The sequence below is a fragment of the Scardinius erythrophthalmus genome, assembly GCF_964197995.2.
Source record: "Scardinius erythrophthalmus genome assembly, chromosome: 17".
NCBI classification, from domain to species: domain Eukaryota; kingdom Metazoa; phylum Chordata; class Actinopteri; order Cypriniformes; family Leuciscidae; genus Scardinius; species Scardinius erythrophthalmus.
In genome coordinates this window covers 16,437,666-16,459,278 of record NC_138237.1, presented here as the reverse complement: position 1 = coordinate 16,459,278, position 21,613 = coordinate 16,437,666, and the positions used below count along the sequence as shown (strand labels likewise).

Genomic DNA, 21,613 nt, shown 5'->3' with positions numbered 1-21,613 from the left:
CCTAATCTCCTTGGGCAAACAATCTTCTCACAGAGCTCAACACCTCCTACAAGCGACCCCAGAGGTCACAGGGGGTTCGGCCAATTATTCCAGAGCGAGAGAACCTGACACCTCATCAAAAGCACATTTAGGGTGACGAGGCTGAATTTGAGCTGCAACCTGAAAATTACACCACAACTCTGTACAGCACTTCAATGCATTTAGGCTTTCTCAGTTAAAACTACTACTACAAAAACAAAACAAAAAAGAGCCTGTGCATGCAAAACATTGTGAACTACACAGTAGTGTTTTCAATTCTGCTGACGTTATGATATATTTGAATAATTTATAGAGAAAGCATCAAAGTTTTTCTTCAGGAAGCAAGAAGTGCAGATCTAGACTTTCTGTGGAAGCTCACAACATGGTGTGGTTTTTCCCTGGGAAGTGTGAGGAATCTGAGACTGTGTTGATGCTAATTTATTGTACAGACACAACCTTTATGCATAAGATCTTAAAGCTTGTGCATGTTTGTGGTATAAAAAAGGTTTAAATTCCTCTTTAGATGTTTTTCAATTTGCATCTTAACTTGCAAAAGCTTAGTCATAGCAGTCCATGGGGGTGATTTGAGCTCATATGGCATCACGCAGAGAATATGAAATGATTAAATACAATCCTACTGTATGCTCGGGCTGGTTTCTTCCCTGGCATGCATTGAAGAGCCAGGACGAGATTAAATTTAACAAGCTAACATTTAAGACATCTGGAAGGTCAGGGAATGTTATAACTATAGTTTATACTAACAGGAACATCTTTATGCCCGATATATGAGTGATGAAATAATTGCATATTTTGTTTAGCTATTACACATCCCATCAAGACGATTTTTTTTTTACATTCTGGGAGTGACCTTTAAGTTAAATTACATTTTATAGACAAATTATGGCGAAAACATAATTGTTCAAAACATAATTTCACATGGCCTTTAAGTTGAGAAAAATATTTCTCTTCACATAGCAAACCATAACAATCCCAATTAATTAGTTTATAACTGCATTCAACTTGATAAACACAGCACAAGGCTGCTATGGAGAAAGTCTGTTTACAACATATACCTCATGGGCATTCACAACTGAGCCAATTTTGCAATGGCTGGGTCACTGTAATAGAAACATTAGAATGATTACAGCAGAATTGATTGGTTTGTTTACATAACGAGGAACATACATTCATCAGTCTTAACATAAAACAGGTTTTGAGAAAACATTGTATATAACAAACCATTTTATAAGGTGTTGCTCAAAGAAAGCCTGTAAATGTCCTCAATATTGATTTCTTCAAGCTAAGAGATCTTAAGCTGTTGCATTCACAAAAGGAAATACGCAAAAACTATACCTTTAGAGGTACAACAATTTGTCACTTAAAGGGACATTTAAAGAAAAAAACTGAAGATAAAACCCATAAGACTTTCTTTCCTCTGTGAAACACAAACACGCAATTTTTCACACAGTGTGTTTTGAGGTGATTTTGTGCGTCAGTTCCTGTTCATTAAAACCACATGAAAAAGAGCCCTCAAAATGAACTCATATGAGTTCGCATGACATGAGCAAGAGTAAATGATAACAAAACTCAAATTTTTGGTTGAACTATCCTGTAAAAAGTTAAACATATTTTTGCAGTGTAAATTAAAAATCAGTGCACAAACTGCATTCCATATGCTCCTGAGGATATGAGCATCCCATATGCTGCAAGGGAAAATAAGAGGGAAATAACCAGGTGTGAGTTTTCTAAATTGGCTTTTGCTAAGCTGTTGGTGGATGAAGGATTTCCATCAATTTATCAGCTCAAAGGCAAACTCCAAGATGAGTATAAATAAAAAAAATATAAAAAAGGCACACGTCACTGGACTCGTTCATTACTAACAACCTAGTTTTCAAAAAATTAGGCCCAGTGTTTTCTGAGTGCGCATCAAAGCTCAATAATTTGTGCTTGAGCCCAGAATGCTATTGCGACTTTAGTTGGCCTACGCTTAATAATTTAGCAGAGAGAGCAGGTATTTCCGCATGTTCAAAGCAATGGGCTGAGTGGGCATGAATGTGCCTGAATGTGCCAAGCTTGCCTCAGAGGATGACGACGGTGGATAATCAGTGACCGTAAGCAGAAGCAGCCTCTGATTCACATCTACTTTGACTCTCTCTCTCGTTCTCCTTTCTGACTGCTGAAGCTCTTTAGTCATGGTTGTTTAAATGAGAGAGCCACAGCTTGAGGGTTCGTTGCCTCCCACACCGGCCATCTGTCTCTCAGTAACATATAGCTTGAAAAGAGAAAAACGGTTCATTTCATTGGAGCTGCATGCTAACATTATGACAATTGAGAGTGTGAATTAGAGAATAGGTCATAATGTCGCATGGTAGACAAAGGCTGTTTATCCAACAGACATGCAGGCACAGTGGTTAAGTCAAAGTTTATGAAAAAGACATGCTTTCGATATATGTAAAATAGGTTTGGGATCTTTTTATGCAAAATGCAAAAATATTAATTCTGTTCTGCTACATGCAAAAACGGATAAAAACACTTTACTTTAAAACAAGTTATGCATCTGTTGTCTTGATAACAAAGCAGCTCATTATAAATCTTTAGCCACAGCAGACCTGTTGTGCATCTCCAAGAACCACAGTAAGTACCGCGAGAGCGATTAGAGAGCAGGCGGTTCCGTACTTTGATGTCATAAACCAATCGGTCTGCACAGCGCCACTTCAAGTCAGTGTTTCTTTTCTGATTGAATTAATGTATAGAGTGAATCAATCGGGTGAACCAATGATTCAATGGACTATTCATAAAGAGAACCATTTGTGACCCTGGATCACAAAACCAGTCACAAGTCGCACTGTGAGTGAGTGAATGAAGCACAATCGCGAACATAAATGGACAACTTTAGAGGTGATTTTCTCAAAGTTTTAATTTTTTTGCACCCTCAGATTCCAGATTTTCAAATAGTTGTATCTCTTCAGCTTTGTTATATAAATCCCAATTGAATTTTTTTTACCCATGTGACTGGTTTTGTGGTCCAGGGTCACATTTACTTAATTCCTGAAAGAATCAGCTATTTGACTGGATTAATGATTCAGTGACTATTTACTTATATATTCTTTAATGTTTCACAAATGAAAAAGTGATACAGGTTTAAAACAACATTTTGAAGAATGTTGGTAACCAAACTGTTATGGTTTGTAAACATATCAAAATACCAGTTCAGATGCAGCTTCTGAAAAAAAAAAAGGCCCTCGTAGCCTAAAAGTTTATGTGTAATAAATTATATGTTGAATCAAATCAAATATTTACTTAAATCTATTTTTTTGGAATGTCTATTTAATGCTTTCCTCATTTAACACAATAATGGCTTTAAATAATCTTTTGGTAATTTCACAGCCAAATTTGATGTGCGATTAATTAGCGATTAATTAGATGAATTTATTGGCACATCATGTTATAAATTTGATATTAAAAATGTAATCGCTTGACAACCCCACCTAATACAGGTTGTTTAGCTATTGCCTCTTTTCCAGCGGTCTCCCCAGACAGAACATATTTGATGCATTATTAGAATTAAATGTTTCTCTTGAGATGCATCAGGGTTGTTCATCCTTCACCACAGTCAGTCTAATCTCTGGGATAATAGCGCTGTGGGTCTTAACAGATAACACTACTATTAAAGGATAACTGTGAATAAATTTGGATTTATATCTTTGTGAATAAATGTGGATTAATTAGAACAAACACTGCAGGGACAGCTAAATCCATCCAATGAATGCTGAATAAGAATAATTTGTTTACTTCTTAAAGATGGCCAGATACTGTAATGCAGATGCATTTTAATGAATTTCCGACACAGAGGAGTAAGTAAGGTCAGTGTGATGGGCAATGGATAAAAACATTGAGTATTAGTAGAGTCATCATTTACAAAAACATTTTAAACAAAACATTATTGTTTTGGATGTGCCAATATTTTTCTTCTGTTGTCTAAAATTTTGAAGCATTTTTTATTTTTTATTTAACACTATATCTAATTTATCTCTAGGATGATGGTTAAACGTTAACATGATGCTAGGCAGATGCTAACACTAGCCAACCACAATTATTTATGTACATAGACTCACACACTTTGAATTTGAATGATGTTCAGAGGTAATTTAGTTTAAAAATAGGAATTTATAATATATTAAATATTGATTAATATTTATAATTTATAAATAATTAAAAAAAATATTATTAAACACTTTTGTAAAAGATTGAAACTGCCTCAATATAAATATTTTATGGTAATCTAAATGTTTCTTATACCAAAACATGCCAGAGATATTTGTAGTAGTTGGAGTTATATATATATATATGTATATATATATATATATATATATATATATATATATATATATATATATATATATAAAAATCCCCTACTACCTGTAAGTACAGAATACAAATTATTTTTGTACTGCTAGTCAGTGCTCTTGTCATCAACCAGACAGAAGCTATTTAAAAGAAGCATTGTGAGACTCTGGAACAGAGACTGAAGGAACAAAAGAAAACTCATTGTAGAATAGAAAGTAAAAAAAAACAACTTTGGACAAGCAATCTCCCAGTAACAGTGACCTCAAGTGTGCCCACAGAGAACAGAGTCTTTGGGAAGTTGTCCTTGACAATGCACATGTTTGAGGTAGACCACAGGTAGCTCTGAGATACATGTAGAGAAAGGCAAAGTCCATTTTCACAGCAGTTAAAATATTTCTTGTAAGACTCATACATACCGAGTCCTCAAGATTGACGTGACACTTGTGCTCGCACAGAAGCTGAACTATCACATTGTTTCCGCTGGCAGCTATAGGAGAGAGAAAGAGAGAGCGGATAATAAGAAGCAGTTCTTGATCCCCACAGAGACACAAACAAGTGTTTAACAGCATGCCAACAAACTCTTTAAAGAGTAATTACAATGAACACTTCAAGCTTTCCCACAGAGACCAAAACCCGCCTCACAGTGCGTGACACCATTTATTTCCCAACAAATATTAGCGTCCCATTTAAAAATCACACCGTCTCCTGTTTCTTAACCAATAACGGCCATTATTCTCAAGCAAGCGGACTGGCATAAATGCAGTTTCTCTGCTTTGTAGTCCGTATGAAACCATGTTTTGCTTAAAACATCCTGGCAGCAGACTTCTGACCTCCAGGTGGCTGCAAACTCCTTGCTCTTCGAGGCTGATCCCACCCCGGTTCAATCCCTCACAGCTGGCAAAAAGGCTCAATTAACAGCCAACACTGTCATTTTTTTCCTCACTGTCTTCTAAACAGACTGAAATGGGCAAGGGAGCATTTTATTTTTTATTTGCTAGGGAGCAATTTTGTGAACAAAGTCTTTCCACAAATAAAAACATGCTTTTCTTTGGGTTTCTTTGGGTTTGCCCTGGCAATTTGGAGCAAATTGTACACAATAACATGTCATTCTTTGCTTGGGAGTGGAATAACTGTGCCGTGGGGATCATGTTGAAAAACATTTGCACCAAAAAACCTTTCAGAACAAACTATTAAGAAGCAAAAAGTAGTGAAAGAAAACAAGATATACTGAAGATAAAGCCTGTTGCTTGTCCTTGAAGGGCTCCTGAGTTGAGAAGTATTTAAGTAAACAAATTAATCTTTAAAACAAGGACATTTTGCACCTTACCTGCGTGATGCAGAGCCATCTTCCCTGAGCTGTCAGGTGCATCCACCATACACTTAGTCTGTAGAATAAAACACATTTGATTATTGCTTCAAATGCATTATCTAAAACCACCATGACATGTTCTTCCCAGAAGGCACTGCTAGACACCAATTACAACCTTTCAATCAAAACAAGTTAATGATTTGCGCTCCTATTAAACATTTAGCAGCATGTCAGGCCAGTGTTCATGGACGAACAGGCACAAGGCATTTATTTGACAGGCATCATCCGAGGAGAGGTGTAATATATTAAACCTGACTGCAGTAGCCAATCAGACCTAAAAATGTGCCTAATGTGGATGTCCCATTAAATGTGATTACTGACTGCATTAACCCTTAAGTTCATTGTGCTACTATTATGTAAACGAGATTCCATATGTCCCCTTTAAATCCTTCAATAACTTGTCTTGTATGCGTACATAAACCTCCAAAGCTTATTTTAATTAGTAGAGGCCAATGACTTTTTTTGTCATTAGAAATGACTAGACATTCTATCAACAAGAAAATTAGCTAAGAAAGTTTTGATTTTATTTTCAGGGAACATTTCATCAGAATCTCAAGGCACTGGGTACATTAGAGCATTTGTTGTGTTTGGGAAGCCAGGCAAGGAGTTTTGGTTTAGGACTTCTAGATGAAACTAAATTACTACTGTCAGGCACTTTCATTTGTGTAGCAGTTCATTTTCTGTTTTACAGAATCTTCAGGGGGAAAGGCCAATTCATTCAACAACCGGCCTGGCTCTGTGAAGGGGAATATATTTGATAAATATATAATGCATATATTTGCAAGGCTTTCAACAGTGAAACAACCTCATTCAAACTTCAATAATGTACACCCCTGAAAAGTTTGTGTTGGTACAATATTTAAAATGCTTTTGAAAGAAATATGCACACCGTCTTATGCACACCAATGCTGCATTTATTTGATAAAAATAAATTACAATTGAATTGAATTACAATTCAAAAGAACATCCTATTTTAATATTTTGTAAAATGTAATTTTGCAAGCTGAATTTTCACCATCAGTGTCATATGGTCATTCAGAAATCATTATAATGTGCTAATTCTGTGCTTAAGAAACATTTCTAATTATTATCAATGTTGCTTAATATTTTTGGAAACCATGATATATATATATTTTTTTGGATTTTATGATGAATAAGAAGTTCAAAAGAACAGCATTTATCAGAAATAGAAATATTTAGTAAATTATTGTACATTATAAATGTGCTTTACTCTTGATTAATTTATTTATGCATATTTGCTAAATAAAATGATTAAGTAAAAAATGACTGACACAAAATTTTAAATGGTCGTATATTTAAGCATTTTAAACAGTGGAGAAGTATGGTGGCCCCAAAATGTATCTAGACTCTTGAGGTGTTTAAGAAAAAGAAGCATTTTGTGAAAAAGCAGTGCAGGGATGTTTTTGAAAAGTTTTTTTTATTCTCGAAAATAAATCACAAACCACAGTGGGTATTTTGTGCAGCTGTTAAAGTAACATTTGTAGAATAATAATGAACTTTAATGAAACTAAATCTGTAATTTTTATCCATTTTTACAAGATTATTACGGAGGCAGCTAAAGTTGATGGAGGAATTTGCAGCTTTACTCGCAAACTACAAGTCATGTTCATCAATAAGGTGAGAACTAGACCCTTTTATAAACCAATATATACTCGAATTAATTAAAAAGTGTACCATCCTAGTAGTAATCAAAGATGTTTGTTGTCGTAATGATGACAGTAGTGCACTGCACACAAAGGTAGTAGCGCCCATGCCCAAATCTTCAAGCGGGCCAAGGCACACTTGAGCGTACCGCGCCTGGGCATGGTACAAGCGATCACACTAGTCAAATGAACCAGACTTTGGGGTCAAGGGTGCTCCAGCATGGTTCAGATTGCCTAGTGTTAGTACAGCCTTAACCCCTACTGGCAAAGCCAATTCTGACAGCTATTAGTGAACACAGCTGGAAGGCTCTGGATATTTCAGATCTGCGCAGCTCTAGTAGAATCACATGGAGTGGAGAATGAGTCGCCCATGATGATAAAAGAGATGCTAGAGAAGGTGCCTCAGCAGACCGAGGGGAGTCTCTGAACATGCCGACCTGCCCACTCACAAATCCAAACATGCAACCCTCTCCAAGCTCACAGAGGGAGGCCGTGGGATTTGCTAGTTTACGAAACTGCAGGAACAAAATCTGCTCCCTTTGTTTAGCTGGCACACAGCATGGCAACAGACATGGCTGTTGTTCCCATTAGCATCCACTCCATCTCTGTGTGTACAGTACATCATACTCTCAGTCTGTAATACACAATCATTTGAAAATATTACCTGAAGCAACTTTTTGGCACACTCAGGATGGTTGTTTTTGGCAGCAAGGTGTAAAGCTGTAAACCCTGATGTGAAGAGAAGGAAACGAAGGCTTGTTATTTACATTTTTACTTATTTACACTTCCATAACGTAAAAGTAATGCAAGAAAACATTTTGATCTAGTTGTAAACAACCTGAAGCGTCCTGCAGAGAAACATCAGCCCCGTGAGTCAGGATGACAGCAAGGCACTCAGCTTGACCTTGGGTGGCTGCTACATGCAGACTGAGAAAGAAAGAAAAAAAAAGAAAGAAAAAAAAAAAGTGTCATTGACATGTCATTTTAGTTACAGATTAGCCATGCCACTCCCACTTGGCCAGTTTTTATGTCATGTATAACTTGCCTGTAACCTATATACAGTAAATAGAGGGCTTTTTAATTTAAAAGGTAGGTCAATGGCATGCTCTGCACATATGCTTGTCCTAAGGCAATTGTAAAGCACTCTAGTGCAAATGAGTGGCACTAGATCAATCCTTTTCATTCTGTGTAGCAAGTCAAGCACAAATCACACAAGCACGCTTTTTTTTTACTGTTTCAGAAAGATGTCTCTAATGCTCACCAAGACTGCATTTATTTGATCAAAATATTGTAAATATTACATTTTAAAAATATTAAAATTTAAAATAGCTGTTTTTACTGTAATATATTTTAAAAAGTAATTTATTCCTGTGATGGCAAAGCTGAATTTTCAACAGCCATTACTCCAGTCTTAGGTCACATGATCCTTCAGAAATCATTCTAATATGCTGATCTGGAAACATCTTAAAACTTTGATGAATAAAAAAAAATCTTTAATAGAAATAGAAATCTTTTGTAACATTATAAATGTCCTCAGTGTCACTTTTGATCAGTTTAATGCATTCTTGGGGTCATCGGATGCAAAATTCACTTTTATATGGTGTTTTGCCTTTAAATGTGTCTTTGCAGTGTGTGGACAACCACCATACAATGAAAAAAATCCATTCACTCCTTTTTTTAAATCCTCAGTCTAAACACTCTCAATTATCAAGCCATTTGGATTTTCTGAGCAATATGATGTCATATTGCTCATGCTCCACCCACGTCCACTGACGGACTGTCCCGTATTAGCATATTTCCGCCCTCAGCCATTTGTATACTGTCCACTAAGGCAGGTTGCCAAGGCAGCAGTTTATGTGGCTTGTGTCGACACCACCACGGAAGAGAGGGGTGGGGTGAGCAGTTGCTCATCATCATTTAAAGAGACATGCACCGAAACGGGTCGCTGTGAACAGAGCTGTTTTTGAGGAGGTAAAAAGGGTGTTGTTTTACACAACCATTGAGGAATTTAACCAAAGTATGTAACAAACTTTACATGAAGACCCTAAAGAATCATATCAACTTGTGGAAAATGGGCATCCGATGACCCCTTAAATAAAAAAAATAAAAAAAAATAAAAAAATAGACCCCACAATTTTGAACAGAAGTGTATGTTTTTATGCATATTTTGGAGATGTTATTTGCATCTTGGTGTTTCCATCCAATTTAGACCCAAATTTAATAGTTTTTTTATTATTATATTCCAAAATTCACATTAAAATACATGGTTGGAAATGGAAACCCAGCTAATGATTGCTTATGTTTTAGTGAACTATTCCTTTAAATCCTTTATTAGTCATGAAATCTCTGACCTTAGGGGACAGAATAATGGAGAAAAGGTTTTTCAAGTGATTAAAAAGTTCAGTGCTCTCTATCCCTTAATAAATAGCTTCCATTGAAACCCACTGGTTTGATATCTATCATCTCATTATTAAATGGCTCTTTAGAGGACAAACTTCAGCAAAAACACAAATTAATCTATATCAAATTGATTAAACCCTTCTGGAGTATAAGGATCAATATGCACTGAGATCTCTCTTTTGGGCAGTAATAAAGCTAACAACTATGACAATGACAATGACAATTTATTTATAAAGCACAGATTAAACACAGCAGGTGCTGACCAATGTGCTTTCCACAAGGTCACAGATAAACAACATAAAGGTTTTAAAAACACATACAAACGTACAAATGTTTAGTCGAACGCTTTTGAAAATAAAAATGTTTTAAGTTTAGATTTAAAAATATTAAGAGTTGGAGCCTGTCTTAGGCTGATTGGGAGAGTATTCCAAAGTCTTGGGGCAGCGATGTAGAAGGCTCGATCTCCTCTACGCTTCAACCGCGATTTTGGAGTAGACAGTAGGGCTTGATTTGAGGAACGTAGAGACCTTGCAGGCTTATGTTCTATTAATAGTTCCGCAAGATATGTGGGTGCTAGTCCATTTAAAGATTTATATACTAAAAGTAATACTTTAAAATCTACTCTATAGCTCACTGGTAACCAGTGTAACGATCGTAAAATTGGTGTGATATGCTCTCTCTTTTTTTTCCCGCATAAAAAACGTGCCGTAGCATTTTGGACAAATTGTAACCTTAAAAGTGTTTGCTTACTAATTCCTAGATATAATGCGTTACAATAGTCCAATCTCGATGAAATAAAAGCGTGCACTAATTTTTCAAGATCTTTAAATGAGAGAAATGGTTTAACTTTGGCAAGCAAACGTAGCTGATAGAAGCATGATTTAACTACGGAGTTTATTTGGCGATCAAATTTGAGGTTTTCGTCAAGAAAAAAAACCAAGTCTTTCACCCAGGGTCTCAGGTACACGGACATCTCACCCAGATTTAGGTTTACAGATTTTGTCGACTCCGATGGGTTAAAAATAATGATTTCAGTTTTCTTTTCATTAAAGATTAAGAAATTTAAAGAGAGCCATGCCTTTACCTCTTCTAGGCATGCAGTTAGAGATGTTAGAGTTAGCGAATCTTGTTTTACGGGTAAATAAACCTGCGTGTCGTCTGCATAGCAATGAAATAATAAACCGTGTTTTTTAAAAATGGCCCCAAGAGGAAGCATATATAAAGAAAATAATAAAGGAGCCAGGATAGAGCCCTGCGGAACTCCGTAATGAAGATATGCTTTGCTTGAGTAACGTTCACCAATCTTAACTGAAAAGGTTCTATTCGTTAAGAATGATGTTAACCATTTCAGTGCTGTTCCTCCTATACCAACACAGTGCCTGAGACGATCAATTAGGATGGTATGGTCAATAGTGTCAAATGCTGCTGTCAGATCAAGAAGAACAAGAACTGTAATGTCACCAGAGTCACAGGTAGTTAAAATATCATTAAGAACTCTGACCAGTGCGGTCTCTGTGGAGTGACATTTTCGAAAACCAGACTGAAATATTTCAAGCAATGAATTTTCAGCTAAATAACTCTCTAACTGTGATAAAATAATTTTTTCGAGAAACTTAGAAACAAATGGCAAGTTTGAAATTGGCCTAAAATTGATCAGAACAGAGGAATCCAGGTTTGGTTTTTTGAGCATTGGGCGAACCACTGCGTGCTTTAAGCAGTCAGGCATAATGCCGGTTTCTAGGCTGCGATTTATTATAGTTAAAAAATAAGGAGCCATATCTGTAATGAGTTGTTTAAAAAAGAAAGGAGGAAGACTGTCAAGTGGTGAGCCAGAGGGCTTGAGTTGCTTAACTATCTCTAACAACTCTGACTCCGTAATTGAGTTAAACTCAGTAAGTGACACCACGATAGTTTCATTTAAAAAATCTTTTTTTGGATTAAGATTAGTTGTAGAGTTTGTGCTGGTTATGTTCTGTCTGAGTTCTCTTATTTTGTTTTCAAAGAAAAATAAAAAGTCATCACATGATGGGGGTGAGATCCCCGAAGAGAAACTGGCCGATGGATTTATAGTAGCATTTATAATATTAAAAAGTGTCTTTGGTCTGGAGCAGTTCTTGTTAATGATGTCTGACAGATGTCGACATTTGGCTTTTTTAACTTCCTTCTGATATCTGCGCAGGGAGTCTTTTAAAATCTCAAATGACACCTGAAGCCTGTCTTTTTTCCATTTTCGTTCTGCTCTTCTGCAGCAGCGTCTGAGGGAGCGAATGGAATCGTCAATCCATGGTTTAAAATTGTTATTTATTTTGCGCGGCGATTTTAACGGGGCCACAGCGTTCAGGATATCAGAGCAGGTGGAATTTAGTCTGAGAAGAAGTACTTCCGCACTGGTCTCACAGGCGAATTCGTCAGGTGATGGCATCACTTCATCAAAAATGGTTATGAAAGATGATTTTGTAGCATGATTGATGCACCGATAAGGAGCCTCACAAGGTAAGACTGCCGATATCTTCGCATGGCAGGGTAGAGTAAATATAACGGTCTTATGGTCAGAGAAACCGTTTTCACAGACTTCTAAATCAGTAATACAAACTCCATGCTGGAGCACTAGGTCAAGAGTGTGGCCACCTTTGTGTGTGGAAACATCGATCCCCATAATAAAATCAAAGGCATTTAGTAGATGCATAAATTCCTTTGCCAGGCTATCGTTCATGCAGCATACATGTATATTAAAATCACCCACGACAAGAAGTGTGTCATATTTTGGGGTCAGATCACCAAGGAGTTCTGCAAAGTCTGTTATGAAATTTGAGTTATATTTTGGTGGTCGATAGATTACAGCGATCAGGAGTGGATCAGCAAGTTCAAAACAAAACATCTGAAGTTCAAAACTGCTGTAGCTGTTACTCACCACCGGACGACAGGTGAAATGTTCTTTGTAGATAGACACTAGTCCACCACCCCGGCCGGTTGTCCGTGGGGAGTTAAAATAACGACATTTGTTTGGCAGAAGTTCGGTAAAAGGGCTCAAATCTCCTGGACTAAGCCAGGTTTCCGTAAGAAATAAAAAATCCAATCTCTGCGCAGAGAACAGATCGTTTAAAATAAAAGTTTTGTTTGCGATCGATCTGGAGTTTATCAAAGCCATCCTCACTTTCGAGGGATTTGATGCAGATTCCTTTTCATATGCTGCACGAGGTAGCGAGCGAAGATGGTTCAGGCACACTCCCCCACGTTTTAGGCGAGGAGAAAAGTCAGGAATATGGACATTTGGGCGCGAGGCCAGCCCAGTCGGGACCAGGGGAATTATCCACTGTCGAAGCGGACCCAGTGAGCGTCCCCGAACAGCTCGACGCCAGGTGTAGGGAAGTTCTCCATGCCTTAGCAGCTCCAGCCTCAGCTTAACCGTGATGCCAGCTCGTTTTCCCCGGCGGCGTCTGCGCCTCCGCGTTGGAAGAGAGTCGGGCCAGCGGCGCAGGTATCCAGGTATAGTTGATAAGACTGGTGGTGGTGTGAAGTGATAGCCACCCTGTAGTTGGTATGGCTGCACATTTGATAAGCTTTCTGCGTTTATGTTTAAAAGTATTTCTCGATTGTAAGTCAGTAATGAGGCGCAGCATATCTGCACGGTAGCACACGTTAAAACATATAGGTAAACAAACAACATACGGAGCGATAGACGGCGTGCCACACACATCGGCGCCATCTTTCACCGCATCTTTTCTACAGTCGGCCTCTGTCTAACTAAACTAAAGCTATGCAAGATGCCCAGATAATAACTTTGATGATTATGTTACTTGTGACAGCTACATGGTTCTGACCTTTAAATGAACAAACCAAGAACTTTAAATATGGCAATTTAAGCACAATAAATATCACTCTAATGCTATTAAAGGTCAGTTCACAAAAAACTACACTGTTTTCGGTAGAATTAAAACACGCATAGTAATTTTTTAGTTGGTCTGAAACACAACATTTAAAGGGATGGTTAACACTAAAATGACAATTATGTCACCCTTTTTTGTGCACAGAAGAAAGTAAGTCATCACCTAGGCTATATGACTTTCTTCTCCAGAACACAAAAGATGATATTTTGAAGAATGTTGGTAAAAACTTGGTTACCATTGACTTCTATTGTATTGACAAAAAAATAAATAAATGTCAAGTCTTACACATTTGAAAAAACAAAAGATGGGTAAATGATGATCTGCATTCTCCACAAGACAGGGGAGATTCTGTTTCTTTTAACCCTGAAAGAAGAAGGAACATTTGCTGCAGCATTTCTCCCGTGTTTTGTAATAAATATTATCAAGTGCTCTCTCGCAGTGCTTTTCAAGGTAAATGACATGATCACCAGAACATGATGGGGTAACACTTTATTTGAAGGGCTGTGCATAAGACTGACATGACAGCTTCATAATCATATATTGTTTGAGATGTCTTTATGACAACTTGACATAAACCAATACATCATAACCTGTCAGTGTCTTTGTTTGTCATGACAACTTGACATTACCAAGACAACATAACCTGTCATAAATGTCATAAACATGACATAGCAGATTAATCAAACTTAAGAAACTACTTAGCTATATGGGTTAACATTACATTGTATTTCTGACCACTTTTTTTCCCCAGTGGTATAAATTGAATTTGTCATTAAAATGTCATTAAGTGTTAATACTCTGTATTATTATTCTGTAAATTATTTTATAACTAATTGTGGAATACTGGGAAAAAAGTGGTCAGGAATATATTCACGACTCAGTTATAATGGCCTCATGACATCCAATGTCAAAATCAACCACATGACAGTTTAATGTAATGTTAACCCATAAAGCTAAGTAGTTTCTTAAGTTTAATGATTAATCTGCTATGTCATGTTTATGACACATTTATGACAAATTATGATGTATTGGTTTATGTCAAGTTGTCATAACAAAGACATCTCAAACAATGTCATCTTTGCATTAAAAATCACATAATTGAGCGAAGGACACTTAATGACAATTGTCATTAACATGCATAATACCTCCTTCATATTAATGACGTGTCATGTCATGATTATGAAGCTGTCATGTCAGTCTTATGCACACCCCTTCACGTAAAGTGTTACCGAGCATGATTACCAAATCGCACTGGACTCATGTCTGACTCCTTCATTATAAGGAAATTATATCTCCATGGCAACTGTGACGGTTTGGAGATACAGTGAGGATTTGTGCTCTACATGTGCCTCTCTGGCCCATGAACCCTCTGGAGCGCAAGCACTCGAACACAATGAACTTCTCAAATAAGATAAGGATTTATTGTGAGCCTATGAGAGCACTTCGGCTCAAGCCGCCCTAACGCAGGACACTAGAGACTCATTCAGGTCGGCAATGTCTGAGTTCATTAATTGCAGAGTGAAGAGTGTAAGCTCATCTCTCTGCATTCACTGGAGCTCATTCATCCATCTCATCATTCATCACTTGTCTGTCTCTGCTGTGCTGCTCAAAGGAATGTTGCTATACTTTCTTTATAGCTGATGTTTTTCAAGGTTGCGTATATGTTATAATTACATTTACCTGCATCTAACATGAGAGAGAGTATTCTTCTCATGCCTTTCATGACACATTCTGTTAGAAAGTATTACAGTCTAGGAAATCTAAGACTACCACCTAGCAAACCTGCAGTCATGGCCAAACAAAAAGGCTTTTATTGGCAAAAACATTCAATATATGCAAAGAGTTGCATTGCAGAATTGATCCTTCTTCATAACCTCAGCAATTTGCTCTGGCATGCTGGATATCAGCTTTTGAGACAAATCCTGACTGATGGTGCCTTAATTAGTGCTTGGAGTTGATCCCAATTTGTTAGCTTCTGCTAGTCCACAGGTTTTCTGTGGGATTAAGATCCACCTGGCCATGGATCCACAATTTGAATGTAAAGGTCCCGATATACTTCAAGCGTAATCGAAGAACGAACTGATGTGACGTCATCTCGAACAAAATCAGGCCAAAACGAACTTTGTTTGGAGTTCATTTTGGGAGTTCGAACCTGCTTGCCAAAGCGAACTTTCCAGAAAAGTTTGCTACGGCTAGTCAACACCTTTGTACTACCATTGATCCGTGGCGATTATGTAATGGGTGCGGAGACTCTGTCTTCTTTCACGTGGAAATCTTTTCCGGTTCATTTCTCCTGTTCAGTCTGTCGAGGTCAGACGTCCACGAGTGAAAACATGAACACAATGGAGGAGCTTCTTTATAGTAGAAAATGAAGTTGTACTGCTCATGAAATGAGACACTGACACTGTTTTTTAAGTTTAATATTGTAAAGCTGCTTGATTTTAAGCAATCTATTGAATAAAGTGTTTTATAAATAAATGTGACATGACTTTACTAGAGTGCTGAATTGCAGAGCTCGTGCAAACATATCCATGTTACTATGATCAGATGCTGTCCTTATGCTTTGTTAAAAATGGGCTTGCGGTTTTATCAATTTTGTTGTGTTTATTTTGTTACTGAGAGGAAAGCGCACAGCACATGTTTATATATTCATCCAAAAGCTGCTCTTAGCAGTGTGGGCGGCATAAGATGTTTGCTTGCAGTATATCGCTGCACACATGTCGAAGTTCTTTTTACCCCTGAGCGAAGAATGAAAAAGAACCTCACTTTGAGTATCAGGGCCTCGATGATCTCCAAGCCACTTCATTATCACTCTTGCCGTGTGACATGGAGCTTTATCACTAAATTGTTCCAGGATCATTGGGAGAAGTTGTTCTTGCAGGACGTTTTGGGGAAGAATTGTGAGAGAGCTCACTCCCTTGGATGAATAGCAATCCCACACATGGATGGTCTCAGGATGCTTTACTGTTGGAATGACACAGGACTCATTCACCCTTTTTTTCTCTGGACAATCAATTTTCCAGATATCCCAAACAGTCTAATCTAACAGTCTAACAACTTTGCACCAGTCTTCTGCTGTCCAATCCATGTACTTCCTGCAGAATTTCAGTCTTTTTTCAGAATTTTTTCTTGGGGAGAAGCGTCCACTTTGGTTGCCCTTCTTGACAGCAGCTGGTTGTTCAAAAGTCTTCGCCTAACTGTGCGTGCAGATGCACTCAGACTCACACTCACCTGTTGCCAATACTGAGCAAGCTCTGCACTCCTCAGGAGGAGACAGTCTTGGCATTTGCTGGACACTCTGGGACGTCCTGAAGCCTTCTTCACTGCAGTTGAACCTCTCTTCTTGAAGTTCTTGATGATTCTGTAAATGGTCCTTTCAGGCACAATATTCTTTGCAGCAATTTCCTTGCATTTGAGGCCATTTTGATGCAAAGTGACGAATCTGCACGTCTTTCTTACATTTACTTTCCTTTAGGGATGTCAATTGTCACAAATTGCCATGATCGTCATTTAAATTAACGACCAATTAATCGATTAATCGTTAGCCATAATACTGCAATATGCGTCTGCTGCAGTGCATATGCATATGGTCAACAGCGTGAGTGCAAACGCTGCTCAAAATACCATGTTCTTCACCAAATGAATGAGAATGGTTTTAATCTAAATAAAGGGCAAGTAGGATTGTAAAATGTTTCTATGTGATTGATCATTTAATTAAACAACTTATTTAAAGGACAAGTTCGGTATTTTACACTTAAAGCCCTGTTTACAGATCGTTTCTGATGAAATAGAACGGTTAAGAGTAAATTTTGGACAAATGCTGCTGTCCCGTAGCCTGGCAAGCCAGACCTACATCAAGATGTTAGGTCTGGAAACTCACCATAGTCACGGCTCAATCCGAGGGGCGGGATAAACGGCTGTCTTTCAAATTCCCTCTGCACGCAATAGGACAGCGCTTCAACCAACCAGAGCGTTTTCCCAACAGCGGAGCTTAGTTGATAGATTCAACTTTTGCCATATCTGGCCGGCAAAACGACGAACACATCTTCCTTTTTTTAAGAATGACTTAAGTGCCGTTCTTTGCTCTTTTCTCAAAGAAAAACTTAACTCCAAGTCCTCCAGAGTCGCGGCCAAAGCCGATTCGAAAGACCGTTGTTCTCCATCAGCAGCCGCCATTCTTTGTTTTCAAGTAGCAGCAGCCAGGTAACGGTCGCAACTCTGTCGTGTATGTTAAGCCCGCCCCCGCCTACTCTATACACAACGTGATTGGCCTGACCCAATCTGGGTTTTTGCAGCGAGAAGGTTTATTGAGAGTTACTGGACTACCCTGGCTGCAAAATACATTTTGCTGCCGCTAGGGTGCGTCTAGATTTCTAGGCTAGCTGTCCCGAGAATTTTCGGTTTCTTTCGCTTTCCCCAAAACCTCTAGAATGGGTGTATAGGTGCACTGGAACAGTCCTTCCTAAAACGCATTCAACTTTCGTTTACAAAGACGTGAAACTCACCGAGTGGTCAGGGTTGTTCACTGATATGCTCACACAAAAATCGCTGCAAAAGATGCTTTCCAACAGGTTTTATCGTAGTTTTTGTCCAACTCCATTGACTTGTATTGGATGTGATGTGAGGAATGGTATTACTCCGCCGCTGCAACTTTTGCAGCGATTTTTGTGTGAGCATATCAGTGAACAACCCTGACCACTCGGTGAGTTTCACGTCTTTGTAAACGAAAGTTTAATGCGTTTTAGGAAGAATTGTCCCAGTGCACCTATACACCCATTCTAGAGGTTTTGGGGAAAGCGAAAGAAACCTAAAATTCTCGGGACAGCAGCATGTGTCCAAAATTTAATCTTAACTATTCTATTTCATCAGAAACGATCTGTAAACAGGGCTTTAAGTGTAAAATACTGAACTTGTCCTTTAATAATCAAATATAATGATTAATACAATGTGTCACCAACGCCGCCTCAGATGCGTGCTTGTCAGAATGTGTTGGAACGCTCTTCCTGGAACAACACGATGAAACACGACAACTAAACCCAAATAATTCACAATGTTTTATTACAATACTGTTTTCTTTATAATGTTATGTAATATAACAGTTCCAATCATAGTCATTATTAGTCGTGCATTGCAGTTTGAGCTGCGCGTGCTGAAGCTGAAGCTGATCACCGTTCACTTTACTACAGTATTAATTCTTAACCAAATGCATCCTATATGAGATAAATCAGAAATAGATAGGCCTACACAAAATAAACACAATATTACAACTTACAATTTGCACAAAACAAAAGGCTGCGAATGCACACGCAAACTTACAGTCATGATGAAGGTGTAAAATGGTCCCAAACATAACTCTGGCGTGCTCGCTTTACATGTTTCGCAGTTGAGCAGCACGCACGCGCATTAACCTGCTTAATTGACGATCGAAAAGTTTTATCAATTAAATGTATTATCGACAATTAGTCGACAGTCGATTAATCGTTAACATCCCTACTTTCCTTTAGAGTTAACCATTGCTAACACAAGAAAGAACACAATCATTGGAAGCACTTCTTCCCTCATTTTATAGCAATCAGTCTGCTCTTATAATCCAATAAGAATGATAGAATAATGAGTAATGACTACTTGTTCACACCTTGCCATGTGCTGATGATATAATTAGTGAAATAAGGTTAGCTGGTCATTTTGTGCCAGGGCCAAATACAAATAATCTAGAGACAATGTGACTCAACACCAGAACAACTGAAACAACAAACTTTGCTAAACACCAAAATTATTTCACTGGCAAAACTTTTGGCCATGACTGTAGTTAAAATATTTTGTTAAGATTTTTAAATCCTTTATGGTGGATTTAAACTTCCTGTTATTCCTACAAACACAACAAATCTGTCCACATCATTTCAAAACATGTATATTTTCCCCTGAAAATGTAGACACAAGCATGTAATCATTCAGATTCAGGCTCCAATTAAAAAAAAATTTATTTACAATATCTCTGCCAAGAAAACGAAACAAAGCATTCAAACTTCTTTGAACTAGTATAACATATATTTAAGTGTTCTTTATATAACTTCTAAAGCATAATAACAACACAAATTTGCTAAATGGAAAAGTCAGAAAAGCTGAGCTCTGACAGTAGTTTTATACAGGAGGTTTTACAGTCATTGTAGGTTCAAATGTGCCTCACACATCATTTTAAAACTGGATGACTAGTATAAACAAATCAAGCATTCACATCTGAAGATCTGTGTGCCTATGGTAAATACGGGAAAATGAAGACGGATGTAAATGCTATGAAACAAAATGCTGATGGGATGAATGATGGACTAAATTTGTTTGAGTGGGGGTTAGAATGGATGCAAAAAAAAAAACCCCAAAAAACTCAAATCTCTCCCTCAGATAGCATATAAACACCCTCATGCAAACTATTTTATATGCACATCTCAAGTGGATTGCAGAAAACAGTCTAGAAATTCTATAGAAACACTTCTGAAGTCACAATTAGAGCAGTCAATGTCTAAATCAAACAGGAATGAGAGCAACTCTCAGTGTCCAGTACTCACGCAGACTTGCCCTCACTGTCAAGCTTGGTGGGACAGGCTCCTTTCTTCGACAGGAGGGTGGTGACTTTATCTGCCTCTCCATGCTCCACTGCACTGAGGAGACGCTCATCGTTCTTGTTCCATTCATGGGCCTAAAGAAATTTGAAAACATTTAAAAACAGCTCACAGATAAAGCAATGCAAGATCAGCTTGACAAAGACTATTGAATCTTTTGAGAATAGGTGTGTAATGTATTAGGTCCAAAGGATGACGAAGGTAGATATAAATCAAAGTTCAATTTGTTAAACAAAGCAAATAGGAAACTCTAAGATAGCAAAAGCAACTTACCAGCGTGTGTAACACGCATACACTAACAAAACCGAACAATGAATGAGAACTTAAAAGGAACTTAAACACAGAGGTTAATGATGAACAGAATACAAACGAGTGTGATTGTTAGCGAATGTCCTTGGTCACAAACTGTGGCTGGAAAATAGAAGAAAGGGGAACTGAAGAGAAACAAACTAAAAGTACATGAAAACGAAACTAAACAGTTATTATTATTATACGTATCATATTATCTATATAAGGATTTTGAACACTATTTTCACTATTTCTAGGCCACTAAATCAAATTTAATAACAAACTTGAGCTCAAGGTCTGCTATTAAAGGGAGACAAAAATTATTATTGAGACATGTTTGATTGCTGGGCATTGATTCGGATTCACTCGTTCTTGATCGATTGGATTCAATTCCAATATCAATTCATTTGGATATATATATCAGTTACAGTACATGTACATTTTTCATAAGGAAAAAAATGTTTTGCAAATGTAAACGATACAGGGTTATGTTATGTTTCATTGCTTTTTTGTTCATGTTCCTATGTTTCCTTTCAACTCAGTTCAGTTCTCGTTTCTATAGTTACTAAATTGTTGATCACAAAACAGCACAGACTAAAATATCATTTTTGGGACTTAAGAAATGGTATCGGTTCTTCTAAAAGATCCATTCAAACTGAGAAATCAATATTGTCAGCCCAGCCCTGATAATTTGTAATGAGAAAAAAAAACAAAATTAAGTGTGATGACATTTTAAAGACAAACATTTTTCTGGTGGCCTCAGACTTTTGGGCTCCACTGTATGTAGCCTATATGATAACGACTTGAACTATGACAGTAACAAGGGACTTACAATAATAAAAAACAAAAATGTGCATCTTTGTAAGCGTTCTCACAAAGCCATATCTTTACACCACAAATAAGATTTATGGGAGCTGTTAAAACACCACTGTTTTTTTTTCACTTTAATAGATTAAGCAAATTTGGTCTTGTAACTGTGAATTTTTTATAAGAGCAAATATTCCAAGTTCAGGATTAATATCA

The 21,613-nt window shown here is 37.4% G+C and overlaps 1 protein-coding gene across 14 annotated transcripts in view; it reads right to left on the bottom strand.

Annotated features, from left to right (window-relative positions):
• Positions 1-21,613, bottom strand: part of rai14 (retinoic acid induced 14) — a 48,437-nt gene that overhangs the window by 8,786 nt on the left and 18,038 nt on the right. For 13 of the 14 annotated variants that reach the window (XM_081391345.1, XM_081391352.1, XM_081391353.1 and 10 more), the window contains 5 exons: positions 20,249-20,379; positions 8,237-8,325; positions 8,063-8,127; positions 5,693-5,750; positions 4,782-4,852 (listed from right to left, as the gene is read on the bottom strand). In XM_081391345.1, coding sequence (XP_081247471.1) covers positions 4,782-4,852; positions 5,693-5,750; positions 8,063-8,127; positions 8,237-8,325; positions 20,249-20,379 — 414 coding nt within the window. Of the gene's footprint in view, positions 1-2,095; positions 2,291-4,781; positions 4,853-5,692; positions 5,751-8,062; positions 8,128-8,236; positions 8,326-20,248; positions 20,380-21,613 lie in introns of those variants that run through there. The other variant, XM_081391350.1, reaches the window with a different exon arrangement.